The following is a 25,211-nucleotide window of genomic DNA, read 5'->3' as shown; positions in this document are numbered from 1 at the left end:
AATCGAACCGGCCGAATCGAACTGACCGGTTGGACCGGTCGAGTCGAATCAGACCGACCCTCTTTCCCTTCATTTATCCCCCTTGCGCGCCCCGACACCCTCACTTCCTTTCCCTTTTTCTCTCTTCTCCCTCCTCCCCTCTCTGGCTAGCCATCGCCCCTATTTCCCCAACTCGCCGGCGCACCTCCAGCACCCCTCTCCACCGCCGGTCAACGCTCCAGGCTGCCGGAACATGGCCCAAAAACTCTCCCTATGCGCCGCTCGATGTTTCACCTTTCAGGCTAAAATTCGGCCAATCTGGCCAACAATCAAATCGGGTCTTGTCCCAAAACACATCTACAACTCGAGAGCTTTCTATAGACACCAAGAATACAAAAATCCAACGAGTGGTTTATCTAATTTTTGCCCAAAAAGTTTTAGCCCATTTTGACTTTCGGGCCAGATTTCTCGAAAACCGTAAACTCCACAAAAAATTCGAGGTATATTCAATTCGCGAAAAATTTGACGGTTGCTCGGGTCTGCAATTTTGGGCCAGGTAGACAGACTACCAGGAAAGCTTTAGAACCGGGTTGAGAGTATAGGCTACCCCACCATTTTTAGACGCCCCGGATGCGTCTCTAGGATATAAATTGGCATAGGTAAACTCGAACCCTTATTTTTCTTAATTATCTGGTGCCTGATTTCGATTAAAAATCTATAAAATATTTGTGGTAGGTTAGAAAAATATAATTTCTTTTGTGTTAACTCTATAATATTGCTAAGGACCGCAAGGCAAAGTTTTATAATTTTTGGAGCTCAAATGGGTAGTTTTTGCAAAAGGGATAATTGTAGGGACTAAATTATAATTTTTTAAATTGTGGTTGTTGACTATTTGGGTGGGCCCAGGAGGGGCCATGTGATGTGATTGAGTTGTGGATATGTGACTTGTGGATATAGAAGTGCATTTTGAACCCTTTTGCAGGTTGGGTAGGTCCTAGGTATAGGGAAGACTTTACCGAATTTTCGGTGCGACTTAGGGTATCTTGAGTCTTTTTTAAGTTTGTATTGAGTCAAATATATTAAACAATTACAATAAAATTTATTAGGTGAGCCGAAACAGCCTTCCTCCTCTGCCCAGCCGTCACAGTGACCTCAGTTTAAGTCTGTGAGTAAAATATTAATTTTAATTATAATTTCAATATTATTATATATTTAAGCATGCCAATGCATCACTTATAAATATGTATCTATGTAGTTAAATACTAGACACTTCTTATATTGCTTTCTTAATTGATGAAGTGCCATGGATATTGTTTGTGGTAATTTGGAGCCGTGTGCGTGTGTTGGTGTGCGTGTAGCGTGTGGTATTGGATATGGATAGGACGGGTAGACATGGCTTGAGAGACACTTGCTGGGACCTGGTCCTTTATGGATAAGTTGGGGTAGGCACGACTTGAGAGACACTCGCTGGCCCCCTCATTTGGTTTATTAAGCGAAAGTCTGGCTTGAGAGACACTCGCTGGCAGAGACTGGATTAAGAGAGTTGTATAGGGGATCAGCTCCCATATATGTACTGTTTGAATAGTATTGGGTGTGTGAGTGCTCCAAATTGCCTTTTTACTGTTATGATGTGATTTGTATGAAATTTATGAAGATATTGCATTCCATTCCTTAGGATACATTAGCTTTAGATAGCTATAGAAATTGTGGTTAAAATTAGTATTTTACTCTTTAAGTCGAGCGCTCACTCCTGTTCATCTATTTTTCCAAGCTACAGGAGGATCACTTGTTGTGACTAAACTGCTCTTCTTCTTCGCATGTCAATTAGTAATAATTAATGTATTTTGTACAATTGAATTAAATTTTAGACTCTGCATGTGTTAGGAGTATTTTAATTAATTTGGGTCTGTAATATAATATTATGTTGAATTTGTAAGAATATTAAATGCATGCATGATTGGATTGGATGAGGGGGCTGAGCTCCCATTGGATTTTATGATATTATGAGCATGTGGAGGGTGAGCTAAGCTCCTCAATTTATTATATATTGTGTTTGCAGGTCGAGCAAATCAAAAACTCCCCGTTGAATGGTCCATTTTATGGTCGGACTCTGTTCGGTTGAATTCTTGAAATTGGGCCCAAATGAGCCTTAGGATTGGGTTGAGGAATAATTAAGCTTACTACGGGTCTCGGTGGTTTTAGGTTGGCCTAGGTCCTATTGCCGATCCTGCCCATAGGTTGGGTCGTGACAATTTAGTATTCTGACCCTCTCTTATTTATATTATTCGGCGGCATAGTGTCTATATTAGTGTTTAGAAATTGAGAGAGTGATTCATGAAAAATTACCTCTTCTTACTTTTAGGGATTGAGGGAGCGTTTTGACTATAGTCAATAAGATTATATCACTATTTTTACATTTAACAATTAATCCAATAGCTATTTTTACTGAATACTTATACTTTAACAGCTATATAAATAACTAATCACCATAGCTAATAGCTAGTGAAATAGCTAATAGCTATTAAAACAACTAACAACTATTAGAACAACTAATATTGTCAAGCAGAGCTTAAATCCTTCCCTTTAAAGGCAATTATAAGTAGTTTTTATTAAATAAATTCATTTTTTTTTTGCTTCCAATTAAGTTAATACCATAAATTGAAATGAAAATGTTATTTGATATTGAATGATGATTATGATATTTCATTTTTAATAAGGGGATATTGTGGTCGCTTTCTCAAACCTACCTCTACAGAGAACAGGGGGTTGGTAAGAGAATCAATTTGATCTTGTCATTCAAATCAAACCTCTTTGAAGATTCATTAAAAAAAATTCAATTTATAAAACTGAAAACTTAGTAATTTTAGTCAGAATTTCAGTTGTGTTAGTTATTTACCAATTATCTATATATTAGTTCTAATTTGGCCCTTTCTTATTATTTTATCATTAATATATAAATAAATATTTATAAGACAGTGCCTTTTACCAAAATAATAATAATAATAATAATTTTTGACACTTTGACTTACAACTTTTCTCTCTAATTGATTCATAACACTATGAGCCATTGCAAGTCTTACGCCCTCATTTAATATTAAGTTTCAAATTATAGGGATATCAATCTTTTTTCCAATTGATTTGATTCGTTCCATATTCATTATTGTGTAGGGTGACAATAGAGAAAAGTTCTCCCATCTTGTAATCAACTTCGATAATAATATATTATTACTTTTATTAAAAATATTTATTTTTATATATTTAAATATTATAATAAAAAAATAAATAAATTATGTTTAAAATTTATATTTTAATTTAATTTTTAATAAATAAATTTATATTATCTAATAACAAAATAAAATAAAAATAAAAAAAGAAATATTTATGTGGAGAAACCCTCCTCAATCAGCTTCCTTCTCGACCAACTCCAATATCTTGTGAGGCAAGAGAGTGATTCTCCGTCTTTGATTCACTCCATTATCATTCATACAAAATTATAGAAAGTACTATTTTTAAAGATATATTTTTAAATATTATTAAAATTTTTTTATTTTAATACTCTCATAGTTAAAATATGTTAAGTTTTTCTCAAATAAAAATTTTAGGGAGTGTATCAAAAATGGAAGGTCCAAAAGACACAGATGATTTAGGTTGAGACATAGATGATTTAGGCTGATAAGGAGGTAGTTTATAAGATGAAAACATATTATTAATAAGTGTATGAGTATATTTATGGTGGGCTAGGTTTGCTTTCAAACAACCCATTCTGTTAACAAATATATTTTTATGACTAATTAAATAAAAGAAAGAAAAAAATTATTGAATTTTTTAAAAGTGAAAGAAGTTATCATAGTTTTAGATTTTAAATATTTGATACTATAAAATAAATATTATATATAATTATAAAACTTGGTAGCAAATAAGTAGAAACAATAATAATGTGTGAAATGAAATGGTGGTTGGTTGAGACTCAAACAACTCCATTATTTGTGTTCACAAGTCAAAATCAGATCTGATCCAAGTTTGGCCACCAACCAAATAGCCCAAATACACTGGATTTTGCTACATTATTAAAAACATTATTATATAATATTAACCAAATAGCCTAACACATTATTATTATTATGTAATATAAGAGCAGCTAAGCGAAGCGAGCCGAGAAGAAATGACGTCGCAACTCCTACGGAAGTGGGGCAGTTGGGATTTGTTACGGGCAAAGCTGGGTGCGCTTCCGACAAGGATTTCCCAAAAGCTTGGCACAACCGGCACGTGCCTGTTGTACGTGGTTGGTAGGATGACTGCAGACTGCTCTCTCTCGTTCACCACTTGCCTATTCAGCAATTTTTTTTTTTTTTTAATATGAAGCGAAGATTCAAAACTAACATAACTAAATGATTTTAGGATTCATCATTCGGTAATAAAATAGAATGAAATTTATATGTCAATGAAATATTGATGGAACTCTTAAGGAAGTATACTTGTGAAATATTTGATAAGTTTTTTATATTAATCTAATGATTAGTTAATTTAGTTAGTGGCGCGGGCATTGAGGCCGGATTGAGGAACGTGCCAGGAAAGAAGAAACCCTTAAAATAAAAGAATAACCCATTAATTTGTGTGAATGGGCTATTAATATTGTATTGGCTGGCTGGAAGGGAAGGGAAGGGAGTGATGTTGTGCTTGTTCATGTTACTTGCTCTGCTTGCTTCAACATAAAAAAATTCAAAATAATACTATAAGAGCAGAAAGGACAAATTTGTTTGATTTGAAAATGGCTGGAGAAATGCCCTCATCACACGCACAGAATACTAGAGGTCGTGAAAATTGCATGCAAAAACAAATTTATAAGAGGATCCATTAATGGTGATTGGCATTGGTGAGTGGGAAAAACCGATAAATATACTGGAGGAGCAGCAGCATCAGCATGCATTAATGAACACGTGACGCTGACAGAAGGCCTTGTAGTATTCAAACGATTCAACTCACCTGTACCTAAAAATTCTGTGCAGTGACGACCTCGTAAATAAAGTAGACGCATCTCTGTGCATGAGAAAAGCTTCACGGTGCAAAAGCTCCATCGAATGTACAAGTGATTTTAAATGAAGATGAAGACGCTCCGGTTTGTGAAATTATGAATATTCTAGATTGCATTAAGTACCACATTAATGAAATTGTGGATTATCTCTCAATTAATGATTTCTGCAAAATCCGTGCTACCTTTCACCCATTGCTGGGATGGTCATTAGGATTTTTGTTTCCATGTAATCAGCTCATTAGCCAATCCGGAAGAGGATGATGATTTACATGGATAGGATTGTGGGCCTCACCACACCCTATTATACCGTTACATCCTACTTTCATCCATCAAGCAAGCCAACTTGACGGCTTTTCCTCTGGAGGCTCCTGGTATGATCTTGATCGTGTCAAGTACCTTGGCCCACTCTCTGGTGAGCTTCCATCCTTACTTGACCCGTGAATTCCCAGGTGACTATGGTTGGGACGCTGCAGGGCTGTCAGCTGACCCTGAAACCTTTGCTAGAATTCGAGAGCTCGAGGTGATTCATTGCAGGTGGGCAATGCTTGGAGCTTTAGGATGTTTGTTCCCAGAGCATCTTGCCAGGACGGAGTTAAGTTTGGCGAAGCAGTGCGGTTCAAGGCTGGTGCTCAAATTTTCAGCGACTCTGATCTTGACTACTTGGGGATTCCCAGCCTCATCCATGGGCTACCCAGGTGGTCCTCATGTACCGCATTGCTGGGGAACCCCTTGGTGAGGTCACTGACACGATACCTAGTACCCAGGAGGAAGCTTTGATCCTTTGGGACATGCTGACGGTCTTGATGCATTGGCAGAGCACAATGACAAAAAAAAAATTAAGAACGGGCGGCTTTCCATGTTCTGCGCGTTTGGTTTCTTTGTGCAGGCTATTGTTTACCGGGAAAGGACCTCTAGAGAACCTTGCTGACCATGTGAAAGTGAAAAACAATGCCTGGGCATAGGCCACCAACTTAGTCTGTGGAAAGCGAGTTGTGTGCCCAAAGTTGCTTGTTAAGGATCTAGATTTAGCTAGTAGCTACTGATATTCTGTCATGTAACATACGATCGTGTATTAATGCCAAGAATGTATTAAATTTGATGATGAAACATAGTACAAAAATCCAAATTTCCTAAGGAAGAGCTTAAATAACTTTTACAGATATCAAAATCAATAAAGAACCCTCAAAAGGAACCTCAACCTTTATTTTGGTCAAGATCCAGTGGAGATGAATAATTTTGAGCTGCTTCTCAGAATTTCGCCCAAACCTAAATGCGTACAATACTGTAATAATACAAAAAAGAATTGTGAATCAGCAAAGCTCAGATAGCAACCCAGAACTTGATAATTGGTTGAACAAATATGCAATTTTGGGCATTGAAGACCTCTTCTCACTGAGTCTAGGGTGTCAGGAACGAGTAACAGCACTAGGGCCGTTAAAAAAGGAGCAAGAATAATATGCGCCAGTACATACTACATAATTAACTTCAATGTCAAAACCTTCGATTGGAATCGCACAGAATTGCCAGTACCAATTGTAACATCCATGACTAGGATGCCAAGAACTCAACCATTTGCATTCCTCTTCCAGCAACCACAATTTCATACTGGTTCCTGTATAGAAGACAGAAAAACCACAAGTAGAACAATCATATTATTTATCAGAATAACTGTAAAACGTTTGTTAAGTACTGTTGATGAAAGGGTATGTAAGTTGCTAAACTCACCTTTCACAGGCTCTGGCACATAATGCTTCTGGCTCCGGAACACTCACTACTAAATGAGTTTGCTCAATCAATTTACAGTGTTCCTTCAGAACCCAGCATCTGATGCGCTGATCAAGCCCAGTTGAAAACACCCATGTGCCGTCCGTCCAAACACCTTTATGAAATAAAAACCAATGCCAATCGTTCAGTAGCCATAAAAGATGCTTGCACAAGTTCCTTCACAAAAACCTTGCTCATTCTTCCCACAGGGTTCAAATATCTTAACAACTGTTAGCAAGTGCTTCCAAAGGGAAATAGGAAAACAATGCATTAGATATGATTGATTATAAAGCAGGAAATAGTTTAAAACCATTTATATCCACTTAAAATATAGAACAGTCAGTCAATTACGTGTTCAAGGAGATCAACAGCCATTAATATTTGGGGTAGGAAGCAAGTTTCTTAGCATAAATTCAATAACAAAAATTGCTAACTGTAAGGGTATGAACTTGGATACTAATTGTAGCACAAGATATCAAACACATTGAGGAAACTACCATAAAAACATAGTAAGTGAGCATTATTTCACCTTTTATGGCAGAGCTATGAGCTGAGGTGACTCTATCATGACATAAGAATCTGATTCTATACTTCTTGATAGGGAATTCACTACAATAAGCAGAATCCTTTATGTTGATCTCAGAATCCTTGCCTGTTGATAGCAGTGACAAATCAAATTTGATACAGTGAAGGGTTTGATCATCACCCCCACTTATTAAACTGAACAAAACATCGGAGTCATAACTTCTAGAATCTTGTATGTTTGAAACATGGAGACAATTTACACCAGATTGGTGAACATTATTGAGAACATGTAGGGGCTGTATTTCACTTATCCCAGGTGTGGAATCAACATTATTCACTCCTGGCTCAAGAGGAGGTTTATCATGCATAGTTTGAGAACAAACTGTTGTGCAGCTTTCAGCATCACTCGTTGATGCTCCACCTGTTGAATGGTTAACCAAATTGCAGCTAGTCCTCTCCTCGGCTTTAGGAGCAACTAAATCATCAGCTAGTTTTTGCTTAGACATGGTACTTTTTAGTGATCTCCACCATCGTCCACCCTGACTTCCTCTTCCTGTACGTGGCCGTGTCTGACAATTTTTGAGTTTTTTTATGTCAAGGACTGACAACTGCCTCATAAAAGATTCAATGCAGTCAGTCAGATCCCAAAAAGCAATGCTTCCGTCAGTTGCTCCACTTATCACAATGTACACATTTCCAATCCAAGTGGTTTCTGTGAATCAAGGGCATGATTAGGAAACTAACAACTCCAGGCAAGATAACTAATGGAAGAAAATTACCAAAATTTTATTTATTTTATGGTCTGACAGTGTAATGATTTCTTATGCAAAGTTCTAAATGCAACTGAAAGTCAAATAACCAAACCTCCAGAAGGCAGGTGTGTAGGAATGACAACTTGCTGCAATGACAAGACTGGTGATAACAGTGGGACCAATAAAGCAACATCAAACCTGTAACAAATTAACAGAAAAAGTGAATCCAAGCTAGTGAATATTAAGATTGTTGCAAATCACTTAAAGTAAATTAAATTCTTAGTTGTTACAAGTACCATAACCGATGTGGTAAAACAAGAGCTCGCAATGCAAGTGTGGCATCCGAACAAGCAACAGCGATAAAACAGACAGTTAATCTGAAAGGGAGAAAAATAGAATAAGTCAACGCCAAGATAAATATTGTAACAAGAATATGAATGCACTACCACCTCACCTGGAACCAGTACACTTCACAAGAAAAGCAGTGACAGCCAGGTATCTCCAGTCATCTTCATCTTTATCATCAAGGAAACCTTTTGATTCTGTCTCACCCTTTTCTTGTAAAAGAGACACAGACTTTACATCAATTTCCATGTTAGCAACATTTTTGGTCATTCCTCCTATTTTGTCAATATTTTTTGTTTTCCTATGAGTAGTGGAATTTTTGGTAGGCATGTCAGTGGAAAGCCACTTGAATGACATTGAAGAGGAATCACTTATACAAGGCAAGTATGCATTTCCGTCTTTGTTTTTTTCTTGTTCAATAAATGGGTTTCTCTTCTTGTCTGGCATCCTATTTCTCAGTAGCCAAGATGTTAGGACCCGCTTTGCACCAACAGAGATCAGTAAAAATGGATTCTCTCTGTCCTCTGCAAAAGCACTTTGTTTATTTCTCCAGTCAGATAAGTTGGTCATATCTGAAGGAATTATGTGCATCTTTGACACAAAGCATATTGATCTCACTGCTGATCCACCAACATGTTCCCCAAGCAATTTTGATGTAGACCAGCTTTCAACTCCAGGAGTATATCTATACCCATGACCCATTATAGAATTAGTTGCCCACATAAAGGAAGTGCATAAGCATCACAACTTTATGCTGACCATAAAAATAATAATAATAAAAAAAAAAAAGTGAAGAGTGGTTCGGAGAATGAAGTAATTCACACCAATATTCCAATCACGCTTGAAAGGAAGCACCTAAGTTTGTCATAGCTTTATGCTCAACATCACAAGTTATCAATTAGAAATGAAACAAACAATGTTAAAAGAAAATCCATGTAAACAGTTATTAATAATTGCATACCTAGTCAACCTCACAGTTCCATCTTCACAGCCAGTAGCAATCCAACTGCATTTATCAAAAAGACCATTCTTCCCATTAGCTTCAGTAGGCGCATTTTCACATACAAAGCACAAGGAGTGCATCTCTCTCCCATGAAACTGGATATGCAAATTCTGGGGAAATATCTTCATCTCACTTTCCGGTATCCATTGTCGATGAATATATATTACTTCATCCTTAGATGGGAAAAAGAAGGAATATTGAACAAGAAACTGACAAGTAAGCAAAGATAACATGTGAAATGATGAAACAATAACACATTTTGTCTCAAGACCCCTGTAGATGCTCTTTTTGGCGTTATGAAGTTAGATCTTTAATCTTCTTTTTGTTTTTCACTAATTAGTAAGTTTGTTAATAAAAGAATGTAAAAATCATAATGCATTACTTTAATGCATCTATGCTTATTAGTTAGTCATATTTTTTAATATTTTAATCAACCCCTTGAATATCTATTCCTTAAATGCGTTAATAATAACTTTGAAAGGGCCCTCTTAAAGACAGGCTTCAGTCACAAACTGGACTTTTGCCACACCTATGAACAGAAATATACACTGCATCACAACATAATGGTGATATCAAAATAATTATTATTTGTCATAATACGGTCTTGTTGGGGTCAACCAGTTGTATGATTACCTAACTACATAATAGTTCAGACCTCTAGACAAGTCAAACATAGTGGTAACCGGAGTCATAGGATTTAAAATATGTTTCCTGAAGTTTCTCATGGAAGAATGTTCAACTAACACAAGGAAAAAAAAAAATTACCTTAACATATGCAAAATAGGTGTCCATCTCTGGTACATCACTAAGATAATAACAATGAGGACGTCGCCATCCCCCACAAGGAATTTGCAAAACCTGCCCCAAGCATGCCTAAACATCAATGGATTATCCCATGCAATATCTGTGTTGCTTGGTGAGATGGAAGTGTGGAATGGCAGTGATTACCTTTGCCTCAGTTGCAAGGTTCCATATTATGAAATCTGTTGAAGCAAAACCAATTGCGTAACCACAGTTTGCAAAATCATAAGGAGAACTTTTATTGTTAGATACAGATTCAATCAAACTCAATCCTTTCACTTGTTTCATCCCTATAAACTCCAAGCTTTGTCGATCTCGGTCATATTCGAAATAGCATAGGCAACCATCTCCTCCAGTCTGAATAAAGAACCAACATAGTAAAAAATTTAGCAAATGGAGCTCCTCGCATATACATTTGCATACAACATCCGCAAGCAAGCAAGCATGCGTGAAAAAATATAATGGTCTCCGTCACTGGGTCCATACTCCATATTCTAAAGAAAAGAAAAAAAAATTACTGATTCTGTTGCGCTTGAAGGAGCACAGAACAATTTTTCCCTATAAGATGATAATTTACTAACGGATAATTTTTGCTTTTCTTCCAGGGAGGATGTGACGAAGGAAAATATGTACAAGATATCACTATAATGTGTCGACGCCAGAAAACTCGTAAAGTTATTAATTACTACCTCCGTCCATTTTTACATGTCGCATTTGGGTTTTGCACAGTGATTAAGGTAACTAGATAACCTTGTTTTTATAAAAATATACTAGTAATTGACTAAATTACCCTTTATCTACCCTAGAAAATTGTATAAATGTTTATTGTATTTAATAGAGATAAAGGGTAAAATTGAAAAAAAGAGTTAATGCTCCTTGATTTTCTAAATGTGACAGATAATTTTAGACAAAAGAAAAACTCAAATGCGATAGATAAAAATGGATGGAGGTAATATCATTTACGTATTTAATCACTAGAGTTTTGATCATACCGAGCATATTTCAATCTCATTGGAGCTTAATTTAGATATTGAAATGCTGGATACAGTTGATATTCCATGAGCCCCTTTAAAGTAACATAGCGGAAATATTTTTATTTCAGGTGCAGTACGTGCGTCCAGCAACAAGCCCTTGTACAAAGGAAAAACAATTAGATTTCCACGAAGATCCCCACAAACTAGAACCTGCAAAAATTCAACTATAATGAGCATCAATCAGCAGATGGGATCCAGCATCTATATATAGATTTCACTTTGAGATCAAGAAGCAGATGAAATTACGTATAAACTTCACATGATCAAGAGAACTTTTCTTACACCTTTTATGATTGCAAATAAAGAATCTTGATTTCATAGTTTGAAAAGAAATTTTCACATCTTTATACTCTTCAAACTTGTTTCAGATTCACAAAACACCATGAGAGAGAGAGAGAGAGAGAGAGACCTCATCCTCAGAAGACGCATCTAAACACGTTATCCGAATTCCGAAAGATGATGTGAATTCAGCTACAACGGATACATCAAAAGTTCTTGCAGAAGTGTGGGAAACAACAAATAAAGGATCATGTAACTTCCACAGCTTCAGAACTCCTCTAGGATCAGCAGTAAAGATGAACCTACACATCAAAGATTGATGATCTTTAAATGTCTTTTCGTTTAGAACAAAATGAGACTGTGATGTCACTCACTAGCAATATCAGGCCTAGAATAAATAGCATCGGTAACAATAGTGTTGTTGCAGAATTAGACTGTGACAAACTGCATCAGCCAGCACTGCTGTGATTTAAAAAAAAAATAGCAAGAAGACTCAAATTTTACGAATTTTGACAAAAGTTTAACTGGATATGTAATAATATTATACTTTCTCAATACCTAAACTAAATAACAGTTGGTAAGAAGACTCAAATCATGGTTTTAACAAAATTCCACTTCTTTTTCTCCCCTCTCTTTGGCCTTTGTTTTGGCGTCATGTATGAACTGTAACAGCACTGATTGCCTTTGTTTTGGCGTCATGTATGAACTGTAACAGCACTGATTCATTGGGAATTGAAAATCACAGTAATGAATCAGTAAATAACATTTGGTCCTCTGTTTTTCCAGTATGTATCAGCCATTACTTAAAACCCTGGTTAGCATTGTGGAATGACATTACAGAAATCATTTGATTACTACCACTCTACCAGTATATGCATTTTAGAGAAACCAATTGAAGTTAACACTGCCTAACCAATAGAGCTTTCAGGCCATCAGCTAAAAAAAATAAGGGGGAAAAAGATGTGTTGTTGATTGTTCAATTCCAGCATCAGAGTAAACTCATCCCCTGGCATGTGCCCACATTGAGATATATTAAGCACTGCTATCAGCTCAAAAAAAAAAAAATGTCATCATAATAATAGCATAAGAAAAAGCCATTACCTATATCCCAATGCCTTGCACCAATGGGTCCCTAATAGTTGTCTCTCTTTTCCAGCTGACCAAGTACAAGTTAAGTCTGCAACAGGAGTTTCAGCATTGCCCATAACTCTACTAACTGTAACATTTCCTTTACCATCTCCCAAAGCAACCCAGTCATCAACACCACAAGACTGCCTGGGCAACTTTTTGTTCAGCAAATCCATACAAACAATTGGTACCTTCTCACCGACCTGGACAAGTTTAGTCCATTTAACACCCTGGGTTTGAAACAATTGGGCATGATACAGATAACCATGGTTTGTGGCAACGTAAAGAACATCTCCACATGTGAAATGCAAGCAACGTACATATTCACTTTTACTGCAACAAAAAAAGCCAGGGTTGCTAGTAAATGTTGACAATTAGGTAAGAATATAGCAAATGAAGAAAACATCAACAGACCAAAACAGACACCAAGATATGGAGGTTTATGAGGCAGAATGAACCAACTTTCGATGGGTTTGACTATAGAATTGCCCAATACCTAATTGAAATTCCATCAGCATCTAAATATTGTAACAACAATTAACCAGTTTTTTAGACCTTTCAAAAGACCAACAGCACAAGATGGCCCAGCACATCTTTACTGAAGGTGATGGGAGAAAAGGTTTCGCCCACCTATCATCACCCAAAGAAGGTGCAACTGACAGAAAGATTATCTACGAAGATCCAGATTTCCATCAAAAGATGGTTATATCACTTTTGCCATTAACTTATGAAGCAGGTGCTTTGTTGACAAAGGAAATTAAGCTCTATCTTGGCCAAGAGGAACCTCAGAGATACCTGTTCATGAGACCAATATGCTCAGATGAATTTGGGATTTGACTAGTAAATATCTCTGTTCTATCAATGAACTTTGGTTCACTTTGTCCTTCCAAGCTCTGGGGAAAAGAAGCAGGCAGTCGATGTACTTTGATCGCAGAGTCAAATCCGGCAGTAATGAGAAGTGAAGAGTTTGGATCATACAAACATCTCCATATGCCTCGCCCTCTGCATGTTATCAATCCATAATGGGCCCTTCAGAAATTGAATTACCATATATTTTGAAATATTTCATAAGTTTATATATAACCCCATATATCTTGTATAGTTTATTAATATTAACCATAGATGCCTAGACTGACAGATTATGGCAAAAATAGCAAATTAGAAGTTACATGTACTTGGAGATACCACATTATAAGTGAACCTAAAAAAAGGCAGAATGGAGAAAACTGAGGAATCCAAACATAACCACCTTAGGTTTAGCTCAATAATAATAATAATAATAATAATAATAATAATAATAATAAAATCCATGTAGTGCAGTCCACCCATAAGCGACAGAATAACTTGCGGAAAAACCAAAATCGATATTGGTCAAATGCCTTACCAACAGTAATAATGAAGAGAAAAGGAAAAACCTGTTGTTAGAGAGATACTGAGAACGTACTATATTTGGAATTGAAATTTCTTGTAGAGATTGTTATTATGCACACAAGTTCCATATTTTATAGAAACAACTTAATAATTCTTCTCTATAAAGATTTTTCAAATTTCATGCCATAGAATTTGAAAGTTGATGCTAATTCTACGCAATATAAACTTTCAAAAGAAGAAATATGAGAAAACCCTATTGCAACTTACATATGCTCCTTGATCAAGTTGAGCTGTTTACCATCCAATCTCCATACACGGCATGTGCAATCTTCACCAGCAGTGACAATTAACTAAGAGAAAATAAGGATGAGTAAGTAATCTCCAAATACAATAGTAAATATTTAAAAAGGAGGAGAAAGAAAGAAAGAAATGCAAATTGAAATAAGGATGCTAAATTGTTTAAACCTATGACAAACAAATGATTTAGTAGTGCATTATTTATCCTTTGTGTAATGCAATGCAATCCTGTAAAGATTAATAAAAAGACAAGACCAGAGCATAAATCTGCCAAATTCAGCCTAATACGCTGGCACTACCATAAGCCTGGACCAAGCACTTTCACAAGAATTAGTTACAATGAAAGAAGCTTTAATTAATTAAAAATGCATTAACTAAAACCAAATCTGCATCACACCTCTAGCTCCAACAGAATGCCACTTGATGAAAATTGAAGGCCCACTTTCTCAACTAAGATTGGATTTCAACTCAAAGTCAATTGTGATTCAACACAATTTATACTGATGAAATCACATTGCATATAAATAAATAAGGAAGTTTTAGGATTCTGTCAATTGAGAATAAACAATGGATGGATGACAATATCACCAGTCATTTGCACATTTGTTGATTATAATCTATTATGGAACATCTAGTCTAATGCATTAAGAGTTTATCTTTAAGCAAGGATACTATGACTTGCTGTGGAAGGTAAAAGAATTCCAATCACATGCTAGCTAGGAACGCAGATGATCATAATGAATCATACTAATCATAACAAGCAACATGAAGATATAAGCATTGAAAAGAATTTGGAAACTAAATAATTTTTAATTGAAATTTTCAACACATTTAAATAACTGCATTACAGTACAATAATTGTAAACCAGTTGTAATAATTTTTCATTCTTTTTTATAATTAATTAATTTTCACTTATTAATAGGAAGATTATTGTATAAACATAGGTAAACCAAGAATTCATCAAACTTACAGAACCAGAGATACAGCAGTCCCAAATCCTAGCATTATGGCCAAATAACACAGGGCCAGCAATTTCCCCCTCTTGGTTACCGGAATCTTTTTGTTCAGCCTTAACTGCCCAGATACGAGCACTGTACCAATGAGGGAACTGTATAATTGCGTCCAATCACTAATTAAAAAAAAAAAAAAGAAGAGAGACAGTATGGTGAAAGTTAGAAAACTTTTTCACCTGCGATCATCAGAGACTGAAACCAGTTTGGATCCATCAGAGGACCATACTATGCGAAATATTGAACCTTCATGGCCAATAAGTCTACTTATATGGACTGCTTTATGCTGCTGACAGTGAAGATGGAAAGCCTTGGAACACGAATTCTTTAAAGGCATGTGATCTTCCAAGGTACTTGTCAAAGGTAGGGCACCGTGCTGAGGAACCACTTTCCAAATAATGATCTGTCCTCACCCAAATAAAAACAATCATGTAACTCGATGATTCAATTGGACACAACATTGCAATTGCAAAATTTAATAATTATTAATATGCAAGAACCGCATGATGGGAATGTGACAAATGCTAACAGCATACATTTAAAGGAGTTGAATCAAGCATTTTTTATTGCAAGGAAAGATTAGCCACCTCATTGTATATGGTACCAGAAGCAATTCGTAGAGTTTCCAGATTGTCTCCCCACAACCGCATGGAATACAGAAGGCATCTTTCTACAATTTAAAAATGAGAAAATGAGCAAAAAAGTTATCCACAGTCTTGATATTATGCGAAACTCACCTGGAGATTGGACTTCAAGAATTACGCTAGACCTTGAGATATCCCAGATACGGACAGAGTTATCACTGCATCCGATGGCAAGGCAATGGTTTCCCTCCTCATTTGAAGTGGCTGCATGATTCTACCACCAATTCAACAAACAAATTAACAAGAAACAGCATTTAGAGAGAAACTAAGATTAGAATTTGAGACTTTGAGTAGCGAAACCACAAGAGTTATACCTTCAAAAAGAAAACGTCCAAGACCCAATGGCTAAACCTGGGCAAGGAGTGAAGTAAAGCTAAATCTACACAAACTTGTGGTTGATTTTGGGACTTCAATGCTATTTCAATATGCAAGTTAAAAAGTTTCACTCTCTTTTCACCAAAGACAACAACTTTGAAATCAAGCCTTGAAGAAGATGATCCTTCTGGGTAATCAACGAAGCCACAAGTGATTCCATGCACACGAATTCCTTGAAACACTTGAAATGATTCTATTATCTTTACCGCTTCTAAATTATAAAACAGCATATGAGAGCCTGTGCCTGTTTGAAAAAAAGAAGCGAGGTATATGAATAAAAAGATCATATAAAAAAATCTCAAATTTGAAGAATATGTAGCTAAACAAGGTCTCAATTTTGTTTTAGTGAGGAAGTAGCTTCGAAGAGTAAGAGAGTGAAGAGAGAGTTGGAATTTGAAGGCAAAAAGCGTACCAGCAAGGAGATAAGGAAGAGAAGAGAAATGAGATGGTAGGTGAAGAAAACAAACAGCAGAGATTTCGCCGAGGTATTGCCCACTGACAAGGCGCCACTTCTCTTGCTGCTCCGTCATGGCTGCCGCTCCTTCTGTGGTCGACTGCAAACTTTGCTTTGAAATAAGCTGAGGGTTTAGCGAGGGTTGAGGACGAGTCGTTTGAGTTCAACAAATGACAATGAGGTTTTGATGTGAATAAGAGCCAATTATCAAATGGGCTGTAAGTAGAAACCATAATTAATGGGCCGAGAAGCTAGAATTGCTGGAAAGGGATGGGCTGGTCTTTTCTTCTTCATCTTGCAGTTTCTGACACCGCAGACCGCACACCTAATCATCTGTATCGTGTTCCGTGCTCTATCCGTTTCTTCTCTTTCTCTCTCTCTATCCATCGCCTCCAGACATACCGATTAATAATGGGGAAAGACAAGTCATTCAAGGACGAGTTCACTTTCGGTTTGTTTTCTTCTACAATTTCTTTCACTTTTGGTTCTACACAATCGCACTTGTATTTGATTGAATCTCTCTCAAGTTTTCTTCTCTCATATCAACAACTTTATTGCAGAGCAAAGACGTGAAGAATCTCGTGATATTATTGCCAAATACCCAGACCGAGTTCCCGTAACTTCACAACTATCAATCCTTAGTTTTTCTTTATTTCTATTGGCCAAATTGCCTTTTAGCTGTGCCAATCAAATTTCAAATTTGGATCTTTGCGTCCATTATTGCTATACTCTTGTGTTTGCTTAATGATTTGTTTGGACATTTCTTATCAACATGATGGTAGTGTTGTTTTTCAAAAGCATAGATATTTAATATCAGTATTTTTATCATATTTATTAGCCTTCATTTTTTGGTATTTTTTTTTAGTAATTTTCAATTAAACATGTTATCATATCATGCTATATTAGCTCACATAATTCTAGCATTTGCCAATTCCCCAAAAAAATCTAGCATTTGCAACAATGAGGTCAACTTAAAGGATGACTCCTCAAGTTTTTTGTGTTATAGAGAAATTAGGCCTTTTGCCTTCTGAATTCGAGCTGTCTTTAACTATTGTATTAGTGACTCAACACCTTTTTAGGCCTTAATGATAATACATGGCTTGAGGAGGAGCTAGGTTGCTGGTAAGCTAATTTTAGATGGTAAGCTAAATTTGTATAGGAATGACATAGCTGTCATGGTATGGTTGAGTTGTTTTCTCGTTTGGAACTATGGGTCTGGATCTAGTTGAGTGCTTTGGACATTGGAAATCACTGAACTATTCCTAGCTGTGCCGTAATGTGATTACATGAAAATTTTGGTTTTTTTTATTATCTTGCAGGTAATTGTTGAGAGGTATTGCAAAACTGACCTTCCTGAAATGGAAAAGAAAAAGTAAGTTTCAGTTTCAACTTAAGATTTTAATGGTGAAAAGTTTACGTTTTAGAAGAGTATATAACTTTTAACCCATAAGAGGGTTGAGTGAAGCTATAGACTATGATATTGTGCTTTGAAGAGGGTTGAATGTCCCTTTTACTAATGGCAGCAAAAGTATCCATTGACAAATGGTGGGAGCAGACAAGCACTCACACACAGCCCGAGTCCTTAGTTCGGGCGCATAAGGTTTCTGTGAAAAATGGGATATTTACGAACTTGAATTTGTGTAATGACATCAAAGATGTGAATATACAGCTGTCCAGTTTGACTGAAGTATCTATTGCTTGTATTAGTTTTCCTCAATGACTGAATTCTTTTTGGCATCCAATCCATAAAAGGCTCCGGTGACTGAAAATGTTTGAGCAACCATGTCGTAGAGGTCTTGAAGTAGACTTATAATCGAGAGACATGGATTATTAGGGTTAAAAAAACAAAAAAATAAAAAAAAACCATTTTAAGTCATTAAGTACTAAGCAGCAGCTAATTAGATAAGTTATTATGTGATCCATTAGCGGTTGGAGTTTGCAGACTGTTATGATTAGCAAAGTGGTTAGTTGTACTGAAAAAATGATAATATGTTTGTGCTTTCGGTATTTCCTCCTTATCCCTTGCATTAGCCATGTTATGAAAATGGTTCCATGATTTTGTTTTGAGGGGAACTATGGGGTTCTTGTTTTGGAGAGGGACTGTGGGGTACATAATGGATCAAAATCCCTCATTTTTATTGGTAATTGAGTGATAGTGCTGTGTTTTCGGAGGGTTTTTGAGAAAAAAAAATTGACAGAATCCACTGTGTCTAATTTAACTGTATGGTGCTGGCTTTGTGAGATACAGAGATGAAAGATGGTCAGTAGGAGTCGACCCAATTTACATAATTGCAACCTTTGCAGCATTTTATTTTGAATCTCTGGTTATTTGAGTGTGGTTTGCATGCTGATAAATGTTCTATGCAGATTATGTTTTCTTTCTATTTTTAAGTAAACTAATAGTTCTTACATTTCCTCTGTCTCTTTTATATTATAGATATCTGGTTCCTCGAGACATGTCTGTAGGGCAATTCATTCATGTACTAAGTAGCAGGCTTCATTTGACAACTGGAAAAGCTCTTTTTGTGTTCGTCAAGGATACCTTACCTCAGACAGGTGAACTTGCAGTCATATATTATGTCTAACTTATGAAATTCTTCTGCATGAACTTTTAGTAAGAAATTGCCGATATGTTTTGTGTAACGATCTACAGCTGCTCTAATGTACTCTATCTATGAATCCTTCAAGGACGAGGATGGATTTCTGTACATGTGTTACAGCAGTGAGAAGACCTTCGGTCATGCTACTACTCATATGCAACCTTAACCTATTAGAAATTGCTGTACAATCTTGCAATCAACTGGTGTTGCTAAGTGCATCTGGTGTCTGGGCAATCATTAATGCTGTAAATACTTCATGTATTATCTAATATTGTCCCCTATCAAATAAAAGGAAATACTATTCTTAAACCTGTTATTTAACGACACAAATGACTTTTTCATTGTTAAACTTGCCCCTTGACAATCTGGCAGCATGTCGTCCCCGCTTCTGCCTTTTCCAAGTTGAGAAAAAAGAAAAAAATAAATAAACATTTTTTTTTTTGGGAAAATGTAACTATAAAAGGGTAATTGAATTTGAAGTTGCAAGAGGATTTCATATTTTAGCTAATCAAATTTTAGATATGATCTCTTTTTGCTCCACCCGGCACGGTAAAAGTATAATCAAATTTGGCCATGATAGAAATATCACCAATTTAAACAGAAGTTCTAAACATTAAACAATAATAAAGGAAATGGAAATGGATAAATTAAGATTAATTAAGAATTAAATGGATATAGATACTTATATAAATTTCAGTAAATAATAAATAAGTAAATTTAATTACCCCATCCATTTTAACTCGACACACCCACCCAAACCCACCATTTACCAGCCCCACTTATCAGCCAGTTGCTTATGCTACTTAGGGAGACGAGCAGAAACAACACAGTTTAGAAAGGGGCTTATTTGATTAACTTGCAATTGGCGGGGGAATCAGATTGCATTTTCTTTCTTTTGTCTATATAGTGTCTACTTCGTAAATTGATTTTTAAGCTTTAAATCTTCTTTTGTGCAAATTCAGGGTTAAACACAAACACAGATTAAATATATTATACTATACCATTTAACTTCATCATAAGAAGACGACTGAACATGCAACATAATATTTCTGCAATGTTAAGAACTCCACATTCTTTCTTTTGTGTACTGTTAATAAACATTTGTGATCATCAAGATATAACAAAGGGCTAACCATTTCAAGCAAACTCGCTGTCAAAAAATATTGAGAGACAGAAATAGGGCACAAAACTCATCACCTGAACACGAAAATAAGCAAACTGAAAAAGGATTTGATGTTGCCAAATAATTGCAATCAAAGCAATCACTGGAAACTTTTCCACCTACTGCAGGTATATTAAGCATTGCCTTGCTTCTCCATGAAGCATCTACCAAAATCAGATTGTTAAAAGAGTTTATGACCTCCCCTTTTCTGCCAAACACCACGAACAGATAATCCTCCAGTTGCTTTATTGCTTCCATCTGACTGGTCATCAGCTGGATTGGGATTGGGATTAGGATTGGGATCAGTATCAGAATTTTTGAGATCCAGAAGGGCTGCCATTGAGCCATCTCCCAGCCTCACCCTATGAAACTTTGAGGTTTTCTTTCGATGCTTATTTCCAGATCCCCCTTCCTTCACATTCTGATTAGATATAGTCCCAGCAGATGTGGAATCATCCTGGTTACTGAACTCCACTTGTTTCTCATCGCCCATTAAATTAGCCATTCCTTTAGCTGACCGATATCCATCCTTTAATAGCACCTCCACCTCATCTTCTGTAGGCTTGTAATGTGACTGCATTGTTCGAACAGTGCTTATAATGTCATCTGCCAATCTATCCTTCGAACTACTACCTTCACCATCCATCTCTTTGCCTTTCTTCGAGCTGGTACTAGTTTTCAAATTGCCACTACCACGGCCCTGACCATTCTCTTGAGCACCATTACCTCTCAAACTAGCATTGTAGGTGTCAACTAGTTCTTTTTGCTTCTGAGAATCAGGGCAAAGTCTAGCCAACTCAAGAACAAGATGTGACAAGCCATATTGCCGTACATAATACAGGTATTCTTCAGTGCCAATTGAACCCTGACGATACTGTCCAGAAATGTCTTTAAAAGAAGCATATTTGTCCTCATCACATTCAAGAGCAGCACGTATCTTTTCCACCAGTGATTTGTTTGCAGTTTGAATATCTTCCACATTTTGCAAAACATTGCCACTGGGAGGCATCTTGCGGATTTGCGTCGAAGAAACAGGAGGGAAATCTGAAATGGATGGCCTCAATGATTTGCTGTCGGAAAGATTTGGGGCCAGTACAGAGTGCCCAATGCTATTGGTGTTGCCCAAGTTTCCTGAGGAACCAGTCGAAAGATGTCCGTGAACTAATACAGGTCTAGCCTGAGCCTGCACCTGAACAGAACTTGCATAACTAGACAGTGCAGGCCCACCGGCAGAACTTCGTGAATTTGAAGATGCAGGATTTAAGTTAGGCCTATATTGCAATGAACTACTAGATGCATTTCCACGAGTTGGAGCTGGCCATGCCTGAGCTGGATTAAAAACGGTTACATTTCTGTTTTGGCGTCGAAGATGTGCTGCCATAGTGTTATTAGGCAAACCTTCTGATTCTTGTTTGGTTTTTTGTTGATTACTGCTGGAATTCATAAGAAGAGGGGGAAAGGAAGATTCTTCCAAAGGCGTGTTCCTGGAACCTTGCCCCAAGGCTTGAAGATATCTTGAAGGCTGTTCTGAATCAGTTGCAGTTAATGATTCAAAAGGCTGAAGCAATGGATCAATATAATTCACATCTTCATGAACAGAAACTATTTGTGCACTAGATGATGACGATGGATCATGAGATGTGCTTTCTGAGTTAGCTGTCTCCAGACTTGCTTGGATAGCAATAGATATTTGATCATCATATTGATCACGATGGAATGTCCTTCCCCTTCCACGGCGATCTTGTTCAGTACTTCGCCTATATCGAAAGCTTGTTGGTATCTAGCATATATACATCAGCAACAAACATAAAATCAATAACCAGATACACTGATAGAAACAAACAAAAGGTACACTTACCACTCAAAGAACCAAAAAAGCAGTATATCATCATAAAATATCATTACATAAGATCACATCCTCTTATAAGATGCTAAAATTAAAAAATAAATAAATAAAAAATACCTGGAGGGCAGCATTACGCTTAGCCCGAGACATACGCCCTCCATGTTCAATAGTATTGTGTCGCTGAAAGATAAACAAGAACAAAAGTCAATTACTTGAACTGCTCCAGTAGGCAGCAAATGAGAATATACATTAGCTGAGTTTTCCCGAAATACATACATGTACACAAAGATAAGAACAAATACACATGCCCACGGATAAAAAAAAAAGGAGGAGGGAGGGGGGGGGGGGAGGGAGGAGGGGGGGCGGCGGGCCGCTAAACAATATTCACAGCATTCATATACTCTAAAAATACCTTAATTTCTGCTTCAGTTTGAAAGACAACAAACTTTTTGGCAAGACAGGCCTCATCCTCGCATAGGAAATGCTCTCGGCGGAAATGAATCTATGACCAACAAGTATCACTTTTGTAAAAAAAATTTAGAGCTCAAGAACACTTATAAAGAAATGTGAACACCATAATCTCATATTTGAATAAATAAATAAATAAGAAGAAAAGAAATATCATGCCTCAAGGTCATCATAGTTCTTGTAGTATTCATATTGTCCAGGATGCTGCCTGCATTTGAAAATGGAGGAATTTTTATGATTATCCAGAATTTTATGCACCTTGCTAAAACAAAAGCTTACAAGTAATGGTTTGCATTACCTTTGGCATATATGACAAGTATAGTGTTCAGTAGACATATGTGAGTACAGCTCATTATCTCCATAGAATGGTGATTTGCAAAATTCACACATGGGATGACCCATGAATCCACCTCTCTCACTCTCACTACCATCAACCTCAGAATCACCTGTGCTTATATGCTGATTCAATTGTGCTCTAGTGTAAAGTTTTTGTTCACAAATGAATACCTATAACAATTAAAAGGAGCCACAGAAAAATTCAGACAACCAAAAAAGAATAAGGGAAAAAAAAAGTGTGAGGGATGGGACTTGGCTTCCCACTACAGAAGAAGAAGAAAAATAATTACCACTAATAGTAACATATACAAGCTTTAAAACAGTGTCAACATGCTGATATCTCAATTTGCTCTAAACATCAAAGCAATCAAGCAATAATGAAAATTCAAACAAGAATCCATATATCACATGAGACTTGAAAGATAAGGATTTTACCTTCCTTCCTTCCAAACATAGACTACACATAAGCAACCTATGTCGATGAAATAAATGACCCTTCAACTGGTCTATGCTCCTAAACTTTCCCCGACGCTTTGTGCCATCATTTGCCTCCTTGTCCATCTTGTCACATTCACTACATGATAGTCTGCACATGGCCTTTATCATCTTGTAATGGTCCACATCATCAAAAAATGCTTGTGAGTCCTCATGATACCAATATGACCCAACTCGACCCTCTCTTGGTTCAGATGGCAAGACTGAAAAGTCATTAATCATCCTTGTATAATCTCCTAAAGCCTACAACATCATCCAAATCAAATGCATAAAAATTTAGTATGATAAACAGCAGACCATTAAAAATGTGAACAAAAGCATTGCTGTCTAAAAATACATCAACAAGGCACAAAAGTTTTGACAAAAGAATGCAAATAATTCAAATAAATGCCCAGGAGTGTAGTCAACCAAAAAGTCCATTGCTTAAATGGTTACATATGAAAAGAACTCTAATTACTACATGAATGCACAAAAGAACAGACACAAATTTCAAGTGCAGAATTCACATGCTGAAACGGAAAATTCAGGCATTCAAATAAAGAGAATAAAACTCAAATGATTGGTAACTTCCCCTAGTCGAATTGATTGAATATTACGTAAAACAAGAAACCGCTACCAATTATCCAAAAGAGCCTCACTAAACCCGCAAATTACTAATATATTATAAATTGAGAGAAAAAAAAATACAAAGAAAGATTGCAGATAGAAATTGAATATCCAGAAAGTTTTAAAAAAAAAAAAACCCTAACCTTGGTGACAAAAATGACGGGAGACTCAGTCTTGCAGATGCAGCAGCAACGATCGCCGCAGATGAAGCGCAGGCGAACGACGCAGGTAGAGCAGACCTCTCGATGCCCACATGCTCCATAGGCCACCCATTCGAGGGAATCCGCGCAGACCGCACAACTATCATCCATGTCTTCCTCTCCGAAATCAACTTGTAATTGATAAATAGGGGATCAGATAGAGAGAAACCGGAGTTTTGTCGGCGATAGGAGATCTAGGGTTTACAGAGATTAAATATGAGAAACGAAAGGTCTATATTCAAAAATCGACTATTATATATTCGGCAATTTAAAGAAAAAAAAAAAAGAAAAGAAAGAAAATTGTGGAGCTCTTCGACTTGGGCTGTGCAAAGTGCCAACTGCAATCTATCACCTTGATGTGGATAGGTATTTTATGTATTTCTCATCGAGAGTTGGGAGTCCTTTGGATTTTCCAATATCAGATTGACCAAAGTCTGCCCGCAGCCGCAAGGTATTTTTGCAAGGCAAATGGTTGAATTACCCCACTGAATTATTTTAATCAAGTAGTTAAAGGCATATAATGAACCAACAATGAAATGTCTATTTCTCGTTGAGCTTGGGTGAACAAAATTATTTTTTTAAATTAAAATATTATTTTAAATATTATTAAAAAAATTATTTTATTATTTTAATATTTTTATAATTAAAATTTATTAAATATAATTTTAAATTATTTTTTTAATATTATTTAATTAATATATTTA

General features: G+C 36.3%; 3 protein-coding genes and 1 pseudogene across 9 annotated transcripts; 2 read left to right on the top strand and 2 right to left on the bottom strand.

The window, feature by feature from the left end:
* Positions 1 to 5,275: 5,275 nt before the first annotated feature.
* On the top strand, positions 5,276 to 6,145 carry LOC110661650 (chlorophyll a-b binding protein of LHCII type 1-like; annotated as a pseudogene).
* On the bottom strand, positions 6,080 to 17,027 carry LOC110661738 (uncharacterized). 6 transcript variants are annotated; one of them, XM_021820474.2, is made up of 20 exons: positions 16,808 to 17,027; positions 16,280 to 16,584; positions 16,059 to 16,179; positions 15,909 to 15,991; positions 15,501 to 15,724; positions 15,282 to 15,402; positions 14,281 to 14,363; positions 13,438 to 13,644; positions 12,616 to 12,975; positions 11,645 to 11,816; positions 11,194 to 11,385; positions 10,349 to 10,558; positions 10,166 to 10,258; positions 9,359 to 9,573; positions 8,507 to 9,082; positions 8,349 to 8,429; positions 8,165 to 8,250; positions 7,305 to 8,012; positions 6,737 to 6,890; positions 6,080 to 6,623 (listed from the first exon to the last, which is right to left on the bottom strand). In XM_021820474.2, exons 1-20 carry the CDS (start codon positions 17,025 to 17,027, stop codon positions 6,560 to 6,562), a joined length of 4,275 nt encoding a protein of 1,424 aa, XP_021676166.2. In that variant the 3' UTR covers positions 6,080 to 6,559. The 6 variants fall into 6 exon arrangements, with proteins under 6 accessions (XP_021676166.2, XP_057995759.1, XP_021676163.2 ...); XM_058139776.1 differs by having other exon boundaries at positions 16,091 to 16,169; XM_021820471.2 differs by having other exon boundaries at positions 16,753 to 16,889.
* Positions 17,028 to 17,064: 37 nt separating this feature from the next.
* LOC110661740 (autophagy-related protein 8i) lies at positions 17,065 to 19,703 on the top strand. 2 transcript variants are annotated; one of them, XM_058139791.1, is made up of 5 exons: positions 17,065 to 17,245; positions 17,355 to 17,410; positions 18,114 to 18,166; positions 19,232 to 19,350; positions 19,483 to 19,703. In XM_058139791.1, exons 1-5 carry the CDS (start codon positions 17,065 to 17,067, stop codon positions 19,518 to 19,520), a joined length of 447 nt encoding a protein of 148 aa, XP_057995774.1. In that variant the 3' UTR covers positions 19,521 to 19,703. The 2 variants fall into 2 exon arrangements, with proteins under 2 accessions (XP_057995774.1, XP_057995773.1); XM_058139790.1 differs by having other exon boundaries at positions 19,448 to 19,703.
* Positions 19,704 to 20,422: 719 nt separating this feature from the next.
* LOC110640920 (uncharacterized) lies at positions 20,423 to 24,877 on the bottom strand. Its single transcript, XM_058139771.1, has 8 exons — positions 24,860 to 24,877; positions 24,451 to 24,701; positions 23,642 to 23,944; positions 23,169 to 23,377; positions 23,030 to 23,078; positions 22,815 to 22,904; positions 22,520 to 22,582; positions 20,423 to 22,336 (listed from the first exon to the last, which is right to left on the bottom strand). The coding sequence occupies exons 2-8, from the start codon at positions 24,616 to 24,618 to the stop codon at positions 20,738 to 20,740; spliced, it is 2,481 nt and encodes an 826-aa protein (XP_057995754.1). The 5' UTR covers positions 24,619 to 24,701; positions 24,860 to 24,877; the 3' UTR covers positions 20,423 to 20,737.
* Between the last annotated feature and the right edge of the window lie 334 nt (positions 24,878 to 25,211).

This window comes from Hevea brasiliensis, chromosome 2 (assembly GCF_030052815.1).
Source record: "Hevea brasiliensis isolate MT/VB/25A 57/8 chromosome 2, ASM3005281v1, whole genome shotgun sequence".
Lineage (NCBI taxonomy): Eukaryota > Viridiplantae > Streptophyta > Magnoliopsida > Malpighiales > Euphorbiaceae > Hevea > Hevea brasiliensis.
This window is presented reverse-complemented; position numbering and strand designations above follow the sequence as displayed.

What these genes read in the sequence shown, in the direction of transcription:
- LOC110661738 (XM_021820474.2), bottom strand. Translation starts at nt 17,027, where the DNA reads ATGGTTTCTACTTACAGCCCATTTGATAATTGGCTCTTATTCACATCA. An exon ending in TCTTGAAGTCCAATCTCCAG is followed by an intron (nt 15,992 to 16,058) that starts GTGAGTTTCGCA and finishes TTTAAATTGTAG; the next exon opens with AAAGATGCCTTCTGTATTCC. An exon ending in TGTGCCAGAGCCTGTGAAAG is followed by an intron (nt 6,624 to 6,736) that starts GTGAGTTTAGCA and finishes TCTTCTATACAG; the next exon opens with GAACCAGTATGAAATTGTGG.
- LOC110640920 (XM_058139771.1), bottom strand. Translation starts at nt 24,618, where the DNA reads ATGGATGATAGTTGTGCGGTCTGCGCGGATTCCCTCGAATGGGTGGCC. An exon ending in CCGTCATTTTTGTCACCAAG is followed by an intron (nt 23,945 to 24,450) that starts GTTAGGGTTTTT and finishes ATGATGTTGTAG; the next exon opens with GCTTTAGGAGATTATACAAG. An exon ending in ACTTGTCATATATGCCAAAG is followed by an intron (nt 23,079 to 23,168) that starts GTAATGCAAACC and finishes TTTCAAATGCAG; the next exon opens with GCAGCATCCTGGACAATATG.
- LOC110661740 (XM_058139790.1), top strand. Translation starts at nt 17,065, where the DNA reads ATGGGCTGGTCTTTTCTTCTTCATCTTGCAGTTTCTGACACCGCAGAC. An exon ending in AATACCCAGACCGAGTTCCC is followed by an intron (nt 17,411 to 18,113) that starts GTAACTTCACAA and finishes ATTATCTTGCAG; the next exon opens with GTAATTGTTGAGAGGTATTG. An exon ending in CCTGAAATGGAAAAGAAAAA is followed by an intron (nt 18,167 to 19,231) that starts GTAAGTTTCAGT and finishes TTTATATTATAG; the next exon opens with ATATCTGGTTCCTCGAGACA.